The sequence below is a fragment of the Gavialis gangeticus genome, unplaced genomic scaffold (genome assembly GCF_001723915.1).
Source record: "Gavialis gangeticus isolate Ggan-Ray unplaced genomic scaffold, GavGan_comp1, whole genome shotgun sequence".
In the NCBI taxonomy this organism is placed as follows: Eukaryota; Metazoa; Chordata; order Crocodylia; family Gavialidae; genus Gavialis; species Gavialis gangeticus.
Genome location: NW_017728994.1, coordinates 48,030,131 through 48,046,311, shown reverse-complemented (window position 1 = coordinate 48,046,311; position 16,181 = coordinate 48,030,131). Strand labels below are relative to the sequence as shown.

The window sequence follows — 16,181 nt, the reverse complement described above, 5'->3', positions numbered from 1 at the left end:
TATAGCCACGTCAGCCAAAAAAAACCAATTGCCCATAATGTCAACTTTCATTATATCGGTGCTGATAAGATATGGGACCAATGTATCCGTGCACCTCTACAAATAATGACCAGAATAGGTCTGCCTCCCCTTCTGGATTAACACTGTATGACAGAGGTTCCCACATCTTTTCTCATTGCATGCCCCCTTCCAGACTTACCAGCTGCTTGCGTACCCCTACCAGGATACGTTTTATATTCCGCCCTTAAATGCCAATTATCATTATAATGAAAATTAAATCCGCCAAGACACAATTTTTCCCACGTACCCCCCCGAGATGTCTTGCATAAGCCTCGGGGTACACATACCGCAGTTTGGGAACCACTGCTCTATGATGTTTAGCGGTTATAAGAAATGAATATGGGAGTGGAAGGGGATAGTCACAGGGAAACAATTTTTAAATTAGAAAGTACGTGGAGGCTCTGTGTGTGTGTACACGCTTACTATTTAAATACCTGAAAGTTGGTAATTTAAATAATAACCTGAAATCCATTATCAGTTAGTTAGTAACCCCTCAAGATCATTTAATATCTAGATTACTTCTTTTGCTCACCGGCTTCCTTTAGAAGTGGAGGAGCCTTGTGGTGTAGAAAATACTTCACAGCAGTTATTTTAAATGACAGCACCATGTGAAGTGGGCTGTGGATTTTGGTATTTTTGATAATCCCCATGTTATGCATGAGGCAGTCAAGGTACCAAATGCTGTTTGATTGTAGACAAGTCACGAAACTTCAAATCAGTGGCCAAGCAGGATTGTAGGACGTGTGTTCTTGGCTGCCAAAGCCACGCTTCATCCTCTAGAGTGAGCCACAATTCATGATCTTTGCTTGCTGAAACGGACTTCGGAAAGCAAACCAGGCAGGAAGCATGAACCTGCAGACAAAGCACAGAATTAAACGGCAAAAATAAATTCCATTCTTTTTTCTGTGGCAGTGGCTACCGAGCTGTGAGAGGAGCCCTGGTATTACACCGTGCTCCCAGAATACAAGGCAGTAGACTTCAAACCTCCCATATTTAAAAAGTTGCAAGGCAAATCTTTGCCCAGGTTCCTTCAACGGGCCAAATCCTGGTCTCCAGGGTGATTAATTGATAGCACAGATCCCTCTTCTTGCTCTGCTTAGCTGTTGGCAAGCAGGGGCTGTAACCCTGGTGTCTGTTGCTCTTATGTGGAACATTAATGGCTCAGTTTGAGTTAGGTAAAGTGTGTCCTGGTGTCATAACTCTGAAAAAGGACTTCAGTAAGCTAAAAAAATAATAATAATAATAATATGTCAAGCCGTTCAAATGCATTGGTTTGAAACAGTCCCATTCTCCCCTCCCCTCCCTTCAGCTTCTTTAGTTTTCTACTTTAAGTATGTGAGCAGTTTGGGGCAGCTCCTTTAACAATAAATTGATGTAAAGAACCTGGGTGATGTGGCTCCTGCAGCACTGCAGACATCACTGGCCTAATTTTACTTACTGCAGCAGAGGACACTGCCTGGAACTGCTGACGGTGCTTTCCGTTCACGTGTCTCCCTGAAATATTGATTGTTTCGGAGTAGGGATTGTGCCAGGTGCTGGCTGACTGCATCATGACGTGAGCCACTTCTTGCCTGAGTTTCAGGCATTTCTTCCAAAATGAAACGCTTTCTTATTCAGCAGAAATGTGAATGTGTTCTCCTTCCTCCATGCAGGGGATACCATATCACTGTGCCTGTAGCATACAGTATTGATGGGTTTTCTAGAGCTGTTGCCTGCCATTGGGGTGGAATATGACTCTGCCATTGTTCTTGGTGATGCATATGTGACAGAAGTTTGTGGGTCTCCGCGACGCTGTCACGTTGCCACTGAAAATCTTTTTTCTTGCCTTTGTTGGCAAGTGGTGACCGGAAAGCAAACAACTCGCTTCTCTCTTACTTGCAGGAGGGCCCCACAAGGTCAGTGCTAAGAACTGTTTGTAGGGTGATGCAAAAAGCAGTCGCTGCTGCTGCTCGTGCTAGACCTGTTTGGTTAAAGAGGGATAAGAAGGATTTTCATCCCCAGCACTGTCAATCTTGCAACTGTCACCAGTGCCAGATTTATTTTAATGCAAGTAACCAAGTTGCAGATGTTCAGATAGCGTATTGATTGAGTTGTAAAATCCCAGGCAGTCTTCTCTAAGCCAGAGAGGGACTGCACTGTTGATTCTTGAATGTTTTTTTCCCCACAGGTAGATATAATATGTGGTGATCACTTGCTGGAGCACTATCAGACACTGAGGGAGATCCGTCGAGCGATAGGAGACAGTGCAATGCAGGTAAATTTGAAGGCAATACTTTATGCTGAAATTGGTAGTGTAAAAGGGTATTTCATTTTAAATCAGCAAAATAGCATCAATATCTGCCAGAAACACTTTCTTAAGCAAGAGGAGCTTGTGGAAGCTCGTTGGGTGTAGCTTACGTGACGTGCTTTGGCCAATGTGGCTTTTGTGTTTCGTGTCATGTGTTGTGAGCAGTCGACGGTTCGTTAGTTCTGGATAGGAGCTTTGTTTCTTTTAGTTTCTGAGACTAGTTAGTACGATAACTGCAATTAATTATGCCAACTCTTTTTTTCCCATTAACGTTTTATCCCATCCCTGGCAATTGCTAGCTCTCTCCAGGAGAGAGCATTATGTGCTTTCAGTGGTGACAGTCTACTTAACGGTAGTGGGCACTGCTCAGTATTGAGGAGCATGGGATCTTTTATGGGTTTGCTAATCCATTTTAAGATCAGATGTACAGAGCTGACATTAGCATGAGTGACAGGGCACTCAGAAGTGGAGATCGGGAACCCACTTCTTACTCTCTGGTTCCTGTATATCTTTGTGTTCATCAGGAACAATTGGATATCTTGTTCTTTCAAAGTATTTGCCAGCTCTTAGCTAACAAATTTCCGAATCTCCACAAGCAATATATATGTATTTTCCAAGAAGGCCTGAAATTTGATGTGTTGTTGCCATCACAAAGGGGATTAAACATTTTCACCATTGCTTTCACATCAAAGTGGGGGGGGTCACTAAACATCTGTTTTGGATGGGTTTTATACTATGTTGTTGTTAGACAGCTTGTGCCAATTCTACCAAATCAAGCTTGGAGCCAACAAAATGCTTAGCTCCCTCCGTCCTCATGCAGCAATACTTGCCAAAACTAATTTCTGAACTCTGGTCCATGGCTACTCCAGCTCCATGCAGAGTAGCTTCTCGTGTAAAGTGCCATCCCCGAATGAATGACAGTAATGACCTCACTGAGTATCATAACTGCTGTCATCTCAGGCTACAGAAAAATAACTGCACTTCTGCTCTTGTCTTTCACTTACATGCCCAGTCATACCTGCCATTTTATCTTTTTACTGTCTAAAACTGTTACAAACTTCAGCATTCCAGAAAAAGGCTCTTGGCAATGACAGAGATCAGGCATCTGATGTGTGCGTGCCTTCAGCTGCGGTGTCATTGTTTCGGTTTCGGTACTTGCAGCACAGCATGATGAGGCCTTGTGACTTGACTTTTCTGGGCTGTAGTGTGCTCGAGACTCAGTTTTTCTCCATGTAACGTTTGTTGTAGTAGCTCAAATAATGCTCTTTGTAAACTGATGACTCCTACAAAGGCAAGGCCTTAAGGTTGTAATAGTTTGTAGCAACTGCTTAATTGCCAATATTGAAGTGTATTGTTGTGAAATATTAAGTGGGGAAGAATATTTAAACAATAAGAGTGCCTTTAGTTTGTTTTTAGCACATAAATAGGGACTTGCAAAACTCAAAGGTGAACAGCGAGGTTTCACTGGGGGACTGGAGAGGATTAACATGTTGTTTCTTTGACAGATGAGTAGAATAGGAATATGATTCAGTACTGAGACTTGTTTTCCACCAGGTGTTCCCTTTACATGTTGCTCAGGCTGAAGTATATATATTTTGCTGCACATTGTGGCTTTGTCTGAAGGTGCTCAGCTTCTCAAGTGTAACCCTTTTCTTGTCAATGCTTCAACCTTTCAGCAGGTGATTTTGTTTCACAGATTCTTTTCTTTTTAAGCTTTGAGTTTTGTTGGGGGGGAAAAACGCAATGTAAAGCTGCACAGAATTTGAAAGACAAGTTTTCTGAACATAAGCACAGCTGCGTGCGCAACGTGGTGGAATTTGCTGTCTGAGGAAATCAAAGACGAAGACTGGAACTGAAACTTTCAGATGGCTGCATAACTTGGTTACCCAACAGAACTGCAAAGCGAAGATAACATTTGCCCTTCGTTCGAAAAGCACTTTGATTCTTAAATGGAAAGCACTGGGAGCACAAAGGAGGATTGTGCTTGCCAGAGAACTGTTTTCCAGGCATCAGCTGTTGGCATCGGGCAAAAATGCTTTCTTCCACAAGCCCTCTGTACAGCATTTATACCACCGATCAGAATGTATTATAGAAATATCTGGTATTAGCCACGACTAAAGCTTAACCAATAGTTTGGTTAGATATGGCAGAGCCTATGGTCTTGAGCTCATAAATATATGTAATAGTGTATATTTAGAGACTAATCCTAATTCACCAGTGTTCTTGTAGTTGTTTTCCGTTTCTCATAGTTTGACTTACATGAGAATAATGCCATCCCCCCCTTTTATACTTGTTTCAGGAGCTTTAGTTTGTCTCTGGAGTGCATTGAGATGTGTCTGTGACTGTTATTTGAGTCAAATGGGTGAGAGAGACTGAATGTATTTTTGAATGCCTGAGAACATCACTACTACTTCCCTCCAGCGCTCTTCTAACCCTCTGCTTCAAAAGTGCAGTTTAAATAAAGTCTGCTATACTTAAGCATCAGCAGTTTGAAACACGTTCTTGGGAAGAAGTTATTTGCATTAGTGACAGATAAAATGAGCACTCGCTTGTGAAAGGCTGTTTCTCTTCTATCCCTTGCCCTCGGCACAGAGGTAACTGAGATCTTGCTCTGCAACAGAGAAAATATTTTCCTTTGCATTCTCTTGTGTAACGTGTCTGTCTTAGTGTTTCTTGAGTCACAAAGCAGGAGATGTGAGCTACTGTAGTTACTGGGACGCTCTGTAGAGAACATCCCAAAGGACTGCTTCTGGAGGAGCAGTCCGGGTTTAGGGCTGTTGGTTTCGGAAAGTGGGGCGCTTTGCTGCTGGCCCTTTTATGACATTCAAGGGCACAATGTACCACAGTATTTCCATCTGCCTATTCCACTCTAAAATTTACCGCTGGGCATTGGTGATTGGGTATCTTTCCCATTTCGGTTCAAGGATCCAAATGTTCAGTAGAGATCACTTCAAATTTTTGCTGTGAAAAGGGATCACGTTTCATTTTCCTCTTTGTGCACATCTCCCTTGTAACTGAAATCTGTAGAGAGTTTCTTCTTTTTAAGAACACTTGGACAGGAGCTCGCTGTGCTCTTAACAAGTAGCATCCCGTTCTCTCAGAACAGACGGTCTGAACGTGGAGGTAGAACATTTTAAAAGTGAATAGTTAATTACAGAAGAAAAAGCAGGGCCTCTACTCCCAGCTTCCTTTGGCAGATAAGCAGCTGCAGTGGCTTAGCTTTTGCATTAAAGACACATCCTGGGTAGACAGGTCAATCTTCAGCTTAGTCTTGCCAAAATTTCCATTTTTAAACTCTTTGAGGGAACCCATTGCTGTGTTTTCTCCACAGAGGATAATATCCCTAGTGTAACTCCATAGTGAGAGAAAAAAATGGCTAATGACCAGATACCTCTAATCACCAAATTAGTGCCCATGCAAGGATAGAGAAAACAAACCAGTGACTAGAACAAACCTAGGTGGAGCGTGACAACATACTGCTTTATTTTTCCAAGATGCTGAGATGTTTAACATCCTAAAATCATCTATTCTAATCTAAAAGATAGGGCAAGTAGGATCCCATCTTCACATCTGCCCTCTTACCTTATGGGTGGTACACTGGAAATTTGCAAAGAACAAATCTTGTCTCCTCTTTTATGACTGTATTGTCAACCAGGGTGCCATGAGATCTGTTCGAGGGTACCACATGGTGCCATGCAAAGTTAAGCACTCTTTGCATACACAAACATGATTCAGGAGATAAATGTGGAAATTCCAGATAGGAATCCATGGTACTAAAAACACTCTGACCGTGTGTGGTCTTTCTCAGATTTTTACAATAGAAAATTGTAAAAATTTTTTCTCAGATTTTTCTCAGATTTTTACAATAGAAGAATTTCTCTCATTTTCTGCACTCAAAATATGAGTGAAAAGGAAGAGCTGGCATTTTCCAAGGGGTGCCTTGAGTCTACTGAGGGGCGCATCAAGTCAAAAAGGTATGACCAGTATTATAAACTTGAGCAGTTCTTTCTAGACATTATCAGGATGAAGAGTTGAACTGACACGAGTGAACCAGTAGTGTTTTCTCCATTCTTGTCCATCAGAATTGCAGGTGCTTGAGCAGCGGCCCTGTGGTAGACCCATGTTTGTAAAACCCGTGGTTGCACTGATCCCTGGTGTGGTTCCTCCTTGTTCTGCGCTGGTCGGTGTAGTTTTGTGCATAAGCACGTGGCCAGGGCATCTTCTGGGGTGCTGGTGCTACCACATGTAGTGTGTTTCCTTTGGAGACCTTAATGTTACAAAAAGAATTGACCACAAGACTCAATTTAGCAAGGTTTATTTACTGGTGTCACGGTGTGGGGCCTAGGAGCGGCCGTGATCCCTCTAGCACCCCCTGCCGTGTCAAGTAGGTGATCCAGTACCCTCTTTTCTCGCCCGCCACGTCTTGTTGGTATGTATAAGTTTCTATGGGAGGCTGCCTTTGATCCCCTTGTACACGGTGTTATGCTGATACTGTCCCCGTTCCGTATGGAGTGACCAGGTGCACCCCAGCCTTATGCCTCCTACTTCCCCTTTAGCACACCCCACGCCTCGCAGCTCTTCCAGACATTATCTGGTCCCTTTCCTTTCTGCACCCTGCCAGGCGCCCTTGGGCCTGTCATGCAACTGGCGCCTCTCTCTAGCGCCCCTGGGCTTGTCACGCAACCAGCACCTCTCTCTAGTGCCCCGGGCTTGTCACGCAACCGGCGCCTCTTCTCCAGCACCTCTGGGCTTGTCACGCAACCGGCGCCCCTCTAGTCGTTAGCCCTCTCGGGCTTACTAATAGTACTTGTCCCTAGTGGGCTTAGGCGGCCTGAGCCTTCCCTGGCCCCTTTGACCCTCCGGGGTCCCCACTATGGTGGAGCCCCTCTGGGACTCTTCCCAATTGGGCTCAGGCGGCCTGAGCCTTACCTGGCCCCTTTGACCCTTCGGGGTTCCCACTGCGGTGGAGACCCTCTGGGACTCTTGTCGGTTCGCACCCCTCCTGGGGTTTCTATCAATAATATGCGCCCACTCCGGGGCTTCTCTCTATACCTGCCCCCTTGTGGGGCTTCCCTCAAATATGCGCCCGCTCCTGGGGCCCCTCTCCGCCCTCTCTGGGCTCCCTATAATCACGGACTTGCCCTTTGCAGGCTCATCTCTCTAGTAGCACCCAACCTGGGCTTCACTTCATGTGGCCCCCTTTGGGCCTAACATGCGCCCCTGCGGGTTTCTCACTAGTGCTCCTTGCAAGTGGGGCTCAGGTGGCCTCAGTCGTGCCTGGCCCCGAAATCCTCTTGGCCCTTCTCAGGGCCGGGGTCTTGCACCCCCAAACTACGGTGCCCTCACCAGGGCCTCTCACTCTGTTCGCCCCTTCTTGGGGCTGGGATCTAGACACCCCGCTATGTAGCACCACACTCCAGCGCTGGGAGCACCCCACCTCTCTGGGGAGCTCCTAATGAGGCCTCCTCCACCCCTACAGCCTTGCCTGGTCGTCCGGTTTAACAATAACTCAACAGAACCATAAGTCCATTGGCTGTAACACAACAATAAGCCTTCTGGCTATAACACAAAGTCTGGACCCAACCTAGCTTTCCTGCAAAACGTCCCGGTCAGGGTTCTCTCCACCCATGCCATGATACAGCCACTCGGGCGATCAGGCTGCTTGTCTCTGCTCTGCTGCAGAGCCGCTGCTCTTCAGGCTGCCAGAGGTGAACTGCTAACTAGGCTTCTGCCTGGGCTGCTTATAAAGGCCAGGCCCTGCCCCCTTCTGGTCATGTGACCAGACTAGTTGCCCTGGCAACTAGCATCTGGGCTGCCTTAAGGAGTTTCAGCTGCCCTCATTCCCTCATAGGAACAGGGTACGTGCGTGACCCTGTGACAGCTGGCACAGGACCTACTCGCTGCCACCTGTCCAGAGGGTTTCAAGATGTTAACTCTGGCTGCTGGTGGTCAGGCACGGGCACAACTCGCAATGGCTTGTGTCCTCTAGATATAGTGCAAATTCTGAAGACTTCCAGCCCTCCTTATGCATTGATCAGTCAGTTGCATCTACATCACAAACATCAATACCTCATCCAATAAACAAAGAGAGGCAGTTAGTTTTGTTAGCCTTGGGTCAGGCAGAAGGCAGGGTAGAGATGCACCTTATGGACTAACTAAGTTAAGAGATGCATAGGCTTTCATGAGCCTGAGATCACTTCATTAAATGCTGTGAAAGGACACTCACAGAGCAGTCGGAGAGAGGGTGATTTGAATACAAAAGGCAGGGAAGGGAGGGTGCAGTGCCGGGAGAGGCTAACGAGTAATAAATCTGTAAGACAAAGAGGTGACAGAAGTTAATCCAGGTATCGAGGATAAAAATCCTTGTGTAGACCATATTTTACACAGTCTGTAGGCGATTTTCTTCCTCCACAATTGTGCCTGGAAGTTGGCTTTTAAAGTCTCGTTGTTTAAGAACAGCCACTGTAAGGGCAGCGATGAAATGTCCGAAGTCCAGAAGTTCTGCCACAGGCTTTTGTGTGTTTTTGGACTGGATCAGTACAGGTGACATCGCTGGACCGAATCATATGGATTATAACATCCACGGTTCATTCGCCTGCACCTCTACCAATATCATGCATGCCATCACCTGCTTACAGTGCTTTCTGCTGTCTACATTGGACAGACTGGGGCAATCACTCTGCGAAAGAATCGGGGTTCCTAATCTGACATCAAGTCCAAAAATGCACATCCTTTCCCAGCATCTGATGAAATGAGCTCCAGCTCACACAAGCTGACGCATCTCTGATTTATTTAAAAGGTGCATTTCTACCCTGCCTTTCACCTCTACCAAGCTACTCTCATCCGCAGACCTTCAGCCATTATCAGGTGTGCTCCAGACTCTTCGGCACCACCTTTGTTAAGGTTATTTGATAAGGAACGTTAACCCTCTGCTATCTGCCAGGTTTACTTCATGGTGGTCTGGGGTCATCATCTGGTGAGGCCTGCTTTGGTCAGTGCTGTCAGCAAAAAGGTTATGCCAGTAGTGTATCCATTCGTCAGGGCTTATACTAATTAGTAAATCCAGCAAGGCCTACACTTGGTAGAAGGAGAAATTAGCTGAATGAGAATCTGGCAGCAGACTCAACAGCAGGCAGTGACTGCTCCGCATCGCTGGAGCACAAAGCAACCGTAGAGTTTTTCTGAATCTGGCCCTTGTTTGGTCTCTCTGCATTGTCGAACCTGATCCCTCTGATTAGTTAAAGGCTTTAAAGAACAATCGTATCCATCCATCCGTGCATTCATTCCCCTCTGCCTTTCTTACAATACAAGCAAACTCTCTGAATTAAATGGGTGCTTAACCTTTTTAGCTTTGCGTCTATTGGGATGTGTATGACAGTACTGTGAAGAGAGCCATTGTGGTAATGGTCACTAATAAAGCCATATTCCACTGGCTGTGGGTGGTTTCAAGTCCACTGTACTCAGTGGGTTGTACCTACTTAGGCTGGGGTGGATCAGCCCCATATACATGCTAAACCTTTCATCCTTGGCTCTTTGGGAGGAGCTGGCTTGATTATTTCCTTGCCATTTTACAAAGTTGGAATTTGTTAACTTCGGAGAGCTACAGTGCCTGCTGCAGATAACATGGGAAATTTATGGCAGGGCTTCCCACCCCTTTACCTCCCACTCTGCCTGTCGGACTGTCAAAAACCATGTTGAATCAGCAAAGTCCTGAGAGCCATCTTTTATGATCTTGGCTCATTTTTGGATGCCCTCTTCCTTTTCTTTCAGACTGTTGGCCTCTTATTAATTAAATGGCAATTCCTACAGCCAGGAATTGAATTTGACTCTAATTAATTATGCAGCTTAGCTTTCTTGATCAGTAAGTACTGCTGCTTCAGCTCTGTTTAGTTTTCTCTCCATCTCCCATCACTACAATAGCCTTCCCCACACCCTTGTTCTGTTCAAAGGAAAGATATTGCAGCATTATCTTGTTTTCGAAACAGGGGGTTTGTTTCCTGCAGCAGCATTAAACTGCCGGACAGTTGTAAGAAGACTAGATGCTGAAAGAGAATGAAATGGCTTATCCCCAAGAGCTTCCCTTGCCCTGAAGGAGCTGTATAACACACAGACAAAGCGGGAGCTACTTTTTATAACAAAAGAGGCCATCCTGCAGATAGCACGTGTCCGTGTTGATAGGCACTGTCTGAAAGAGTTCCCAAGGGAAGGGAAAAGGGCATACCGTGTCTGTAGAAAAGCCAGGTCAGTTCTGCTGAGACTTCAGCTGTCTCCTTCAGGCAAATTCCTTAATTTCTTATACTGAGGAAAATATAAGTGGTGAAGAGGGTTTTTTATAAGCATGTGATGTAACCACATAGGCAAATGAATAGAAGCTGTTTCCTGGTTAGCATCAGTTATATGAAGCAAGTATTATTCTTTCACATGGAGTACTGTTCTCCCTGAACGCTGTTGTGCGACTGACGTAGCATTTTATACCATCGGTGAAAAATGCTGTAGTGCTGTTCCTGGAAAATGGGATCATGACACTTTGCAAAGTGCTTTGCAGTCTACTGATGAACTGCTCAGAGAGCTAGGTGGCAATATTAAAATGATAATTTTGCCATTTAAACAAAGACTGTGTTGTGCTACATGTTAGTCCAGTGCCTCGCACACAAGTGGTGTGTAACTTGTTACCTGGGACCTAAACTATATGCACACCTGGCACCCTCTGGTCAATAAAAAAGTAATCAGAGCAGAGTATAGTGAACCCCCTAGCATGTGTCCTTGCATGGAAGTTCCCCTTCTGCAGCTGCAGTTGCGAGTGCTTGCCCCAGGAGTCGCCTGGAGGGGAGTCCTATGGTGCACATATCGCATTGCTGTGCCCCAACAGGGATTCCCCTGCTTGAGATGCACCCCCAGGTCTTGGCTGAGGGGAGGAGGAGGGCAACATCCAGGGCCATTGTCTTGCAGGAACAGACCTGTGAAGCCCTAGCAGTAGCAGCGGCCTGGCCCCCTGGGACAGCAGCCCCTGTGATGTCTGCAGACACCAGTGAGGTGGATCAGCTGTGCTGGGACGCATCCCAGGACAGCTGATCCCATTCCAAAGATACTTGTGTATAACATTAGAGTCAAATTTCCAATAGACCAGCAAGGAAGCAGGTCTTAAAAGTGGGAGCTCTGGACTAAGATTAGCCTCCTTCCGCCAGCTTTGGAAAGGTTTTGATTTTGGGATGGTATATAATATTCAACTTTGTCCCAACTGGGAGTCCAGTCCAACGTCATAGGAGTTTTGCTATTGAGTGAATAGGCGTAGGCTCGAGTATAAACGAACTATGATTTCATTAAAGAATGGATCTCGTCACTTATTTCGGTCAAGTTTTCACCCATTGGTCACTTAGTTAAGGCCCTTTCTTTAATGCCTTAATGAATGTGTCTGGACTGGATCATGTCTGTCTGGCACAGCCTAGAGCAAGGGGAGAAAGCAGGGGAAGACATTCTGCATAAGGGCAAGGGGCCCCTACAGAATTTGCCACCCCAGCTGGGAAGCACACAGATAAAGCGGAGAGGATAGGGAATTTCACACCAAGATCAATTAAATCCCCTAATGGCTTTTATGTCAGCCTGACACAAAATCCATTTGCAGGGGTGAGGGGAGTTAAGTGGTTTCAGCGAAAGACATTTTACTGTCTCTCACATCCCTTGTAGATCACTGGAAATGTAAGACTTATGTCAGGGGCCATGCAATATTTCTTTTTGGTGTGAAATGATATAAATGTGTAGTCTGGGGATATGAAGAATGGATGTATGGGGACAGTCAGGTGGCTAATTTCACTAAGAGCATAATATGCTGCCTTTTTCACTGCACATCAAAGGAGCACTGTAGGAAAAGGCTATGGGACTGCTGCACTGAACTGCCACGTCTTGTTCCATGTTAATGAAGCATTTCTGAAAAGCTTCTCACGCTTGTGTGAGAGGTGATAACTGTATGCAGCCCTAGAGTCTGTGTGAAATATAATATGTACGTGAACGTGTTAATGAGGTGTCTACCTCCAAAATAGCAAGGAAATCATTTTGGTTTTGGCTGGAGCACTGCTGCAATCTGTCTCTTTTAGCGTTGCTGACACTTGCACACTTCCAGGCTATAGAGCATCTTACAAAGGAAAGGAAATAGTGAGCAGCACCACGGTAGAGCTGCGGGATTTATTTAGTGCCTTTTCCAGAACTCGGGGTGGATGGCTTCTAGAAATCTGATTAAATAATGCTTTACACTGGAAGCGCTTTCTACAATTAATGTGTTTTGTGAACATTAACACACATCCCAGAGGAGACATTTGTCATCACCATTGACTTGAGGAACTAAAGCAGAAACGCAAGGTTTGTGTTGGAGGGGATTAAAACTTGCCATCTCCATGCTCAGTCAATACTAGACTTACTTCCCTCTTCTCTGTAATACCCCAGTCTCTTCCTCACTCTTGCTGACTTGGGTTAAATAGCAGGGTGTCTCCAGCTACTTCAGATGCCTACTTTGCATTTGTTTAAATTTTTTTTGTTCTGAATGTTGTACAAAGAGTAGCATGGCTTGTAAATGGGGCCTTTGCATATGTAAAGAATAGTTTTAGGATGAAAATAAAAGTGAAACCATTACTTGAAGAGACAGCTTTTTAAATCTCCTGGTTAATTTCCCTTCTTGAAAGGGAGAAGAGGGAGATGTATCCCATCACCTTGGCTTGTCAGAGTGCAAATCTTTGGTCTGGAAAAGAGGGAGATATAAAATAAAATAGTTCTCCAGTCTTCAGAAGACACGTGGAATTGGATCTATGACCGATGAAGCAGTGGCTTTGTCAGATGGACTCAGTCATCCTCCTCCTTCAGTACCTGATTTTGTTTAAGAGCTATAACAGTATGATTTTCCCTTTTTTTCCACCAGGATGGTTTACTTGTGCTGCACTATGGTCTTGTGGCATCTCCACAAGCCATAACGTAAAGCTGGCTAAAATATTGGAAGAAAGGATCAAAGGCGTGAAGCTTCCTCAGTGCTCTGTCTCACCAAAGAAGGTCATCTTGCTTGCTTCCTGTCACAGGAAATAAATGAACCACCACTAACTGCTGTACACTTGTAACTTGGTGTTTGACTTTACCACTGTAAAAATTGCAGCTGCTGTAAGTACAGCTCTAAACATTACAATGCTTGATATTACATACGACTGTCTTTAAACTGTAGCCAGCTCAGGGAATGGAAAACATTCAGAGTTGCTGAATTGATTTGTAAATGCTATTTAAACCAATGTGAGCACACAGGGTTAACTTCCTTTCTCTGCTCTGAACTTAATCTTGGGTAGGTCCGTGGCTGTTTTATATCTCCAACAGGACCTTGCATACCTCTGACATATATATGGCTGGAATGGTGCTCTCAGGGATGATTTTCACTTGACAGTGTCATTTTTCTCTGGAATAGAGAGATTATTTCTTTAAATCAAATGTGCAGGAGCCGTCTTGATCTAGAAATAACGGGAGAAGATTTTGTCAAATATGTAGACCAAAATGGGTAGTTAAACTCCACAGTCTTAAGCATTGATTTTTTTTCATATTTATTATACCAGTAGCATTAGAACATAGAATTTCATTTTCTTGGCAAGAAATTTGATCTGCACTAGAGCCCGAACTGGTAGTCGATAGACTCGTATTAACTACCATGTAGCCAGATGCTGAATGGTAGCACTCTTTTTTTTGCTTCCAGAAACATGGGCTGCCAGTAGGTTATTCTGTGCACATCAGAGACCAGTTGAGGGCCCTCTTTCCATCTGCATGCTCTCTGTAAAATAATTAGATGTGCAGCCTGCTTCTACTCACATCAAAGTCTAATAGCTGACTGGACTGGCAGCAGGGCTGAACCTTTCTTCCTATCACATCACCTTACACCTGCAGCCAAAATGACAGCTCTCTCGTTCTCTTCCAAGGGCTGCCTTGTAACAACTGCTCCTGCATTATAACGGAGACTATTTTGGAAGCTGCTGGGTGCTGTAATCAACTCCTATCTCTCCACTACTTGTAAAGCTGTACGAAGGGTATTAGGTAGCTTTAATTTTAATAGACTGTAGCTCATGATCATCGAATATTTCAAGGTTCTGTTTTTGTTGAAGACTCTCACCATTTCTTCTATAGGTATAAAGACCAGAGCTGTGCATGGTGTGGTTTCACTGCATGCGAGGCCTGTAAGTCTTTAAACAAATGCTTGTTTTGCCTGTGAAAGTATCCTATTAAGGAAAGATCTTGTTTACCTAAAATAATATTTTTTGATGCTTCTGAAAATGTAACAAAAAAATATTTTATAGCCAAGATTTCCAGTTTATTTTCAAGGTTTGTATAAAAGCAGTGCTGAAAATGGAGCAGAAAAGGGATGGTTTTGTAAACGTGTTGTGCATTGTGTTGATAAGAGAGTATATATTGTAACAGGTAAATAAAGTTTTATTTTGGCCTATTTGAAATGTTAGTTCTCGTGTCCTAAGAAATGCATATGTCAGCGCCATCTATCCTAACCTTACCCAGGAATTGCAGTGGGTGAGATTGAAAAGGTTACAGGATGCTTTTTACTTCATCAGAATACACCAAATTCAACAAGGAAAATAGTTGGTGGTATTTAAAAATCCCTGATTTGGGGTCCCCTGGAGGCTGCCATTTTTATGTGAATTCCAGTGAGATGTAGAGATGGGCATCTCATCTGTAGCCACCGCCTCTGAGGACAAGACTGTTCCTAGCCACTCTTTCATTGATGTGTGCATCCGCTCATCGGCCCTGGTGCTTGTTCCATTTCAGCCGTGTAATATGTTTCTTATCGAGCCCAGGATGGATCATATTTTTGCTTACAGTTCTGTCTCGCACCTATTGTCTCCCACCCCTTTGTTCCTCACTGCTACACATTGGCATTTTCACAGACCTGGATTTTGGCTTCTATTCTACCCTGGAGAGTGCACAATTCACCAGCAGGCTCTCACTATGCCTGAAGAAGGGAGTTTGTGCCCAAAAGCTTGCAAAGAACAATTTTTCCAACTTTTTAGTTCATCTAACAAAAGATGTCACAGCTACCCAAAGAACCATGTCTGCCTATGTCCTCAGACCGACACAGCTACAACCAATAACCCCCCTGCTTACAGTTTTGACCAGGGGTGCACCGGTAAAGATTTTTTTGGCTGATGCTGATGGCCAATTATTAACCAGCCATTTGGTTGATACCAATCCAATAGCCAATATGCAGCCTGGCAGCTTGGGGAGCAACGTCCAGCCAGTAAGCCTATGGGGGTGAAGGTGCATGGGAGTGGGGCAGATCGAGGCCCCCATGGTGAGGGAAGGAGTGGGGCTGGGGCTGGGGCAGGCACTGCCCACTGGGACAGGATGCAGGACGGAGCTGCGGGTGGCTCATCTGGGAGGCATGGCTCCCACCACTGTGTGCACCGTGGAGAGGCATGGGGGGAATGTGTCTGCTGGATTTGTGCACAGGGCGAGGGTGGGCTGCCTGCTGCAAGCAGGGGCTTCACTTGGGGCAGGCAGCAGCAGTGCTGGGAGGGGTGGCTATGAGCTAGGCTATGGCCACCCCAAAATTCCCCATAGCCACCCCTCCCAGCACCACCACCACCCACCCGCCCCAAGCGCAGCCCATGGCCCTCAGCCCACAGCGGGCAGCCTGCCCTTGCCCCACACACACATCTGAAAGACACATGCCCCTTATGCCTCCCCCAGGGTGTGTGCAGTGGCAGGAGCCATGCCCCACCCAGGCTCCCCATACGAGCCACCCACAGCTTCGTCCTCCGCCCCACCCTGGCTGGGCAGTACCTGCCCCAGCCCCACTCCCTCCCTCACC

The 16,181-nt window shown here is 45.4% G+C and overlaps 1 protein-coding gene across 2 annotated transcripts in view; it reads left to right on the top strand.

The window, feature by feature from the left end:
* PCGF6 (polycomb group ring finger 6) overlaps nt 1–14,811 on the top strand; it is a 54,978-nt gene extending 40,167 nt beyond the window's left edge. The window contains exons 9-10 of one of the 2 annotated variants that reach the window (XM_019502751.1): nt 2,228–2,314; nt 13,254–14,811. In XM_019502751.1, coding sequence (XP_019358296.1) covers nt 2,228–2,314; nt 13,254–13,310 — 144 coding nt within the window. In that variant the 3' untranslated portion in view covers nt 13,311–14,811. The remainder of the gene's footprint in view (nt 1–2,227; nt 2,315–13,253) is intronic. The other variant, XM_019502752.1, reaches the window with a different exon arrangement.
* Nucleotides 14,812–16,181: the final 1,370 nt, after the last annotated feature.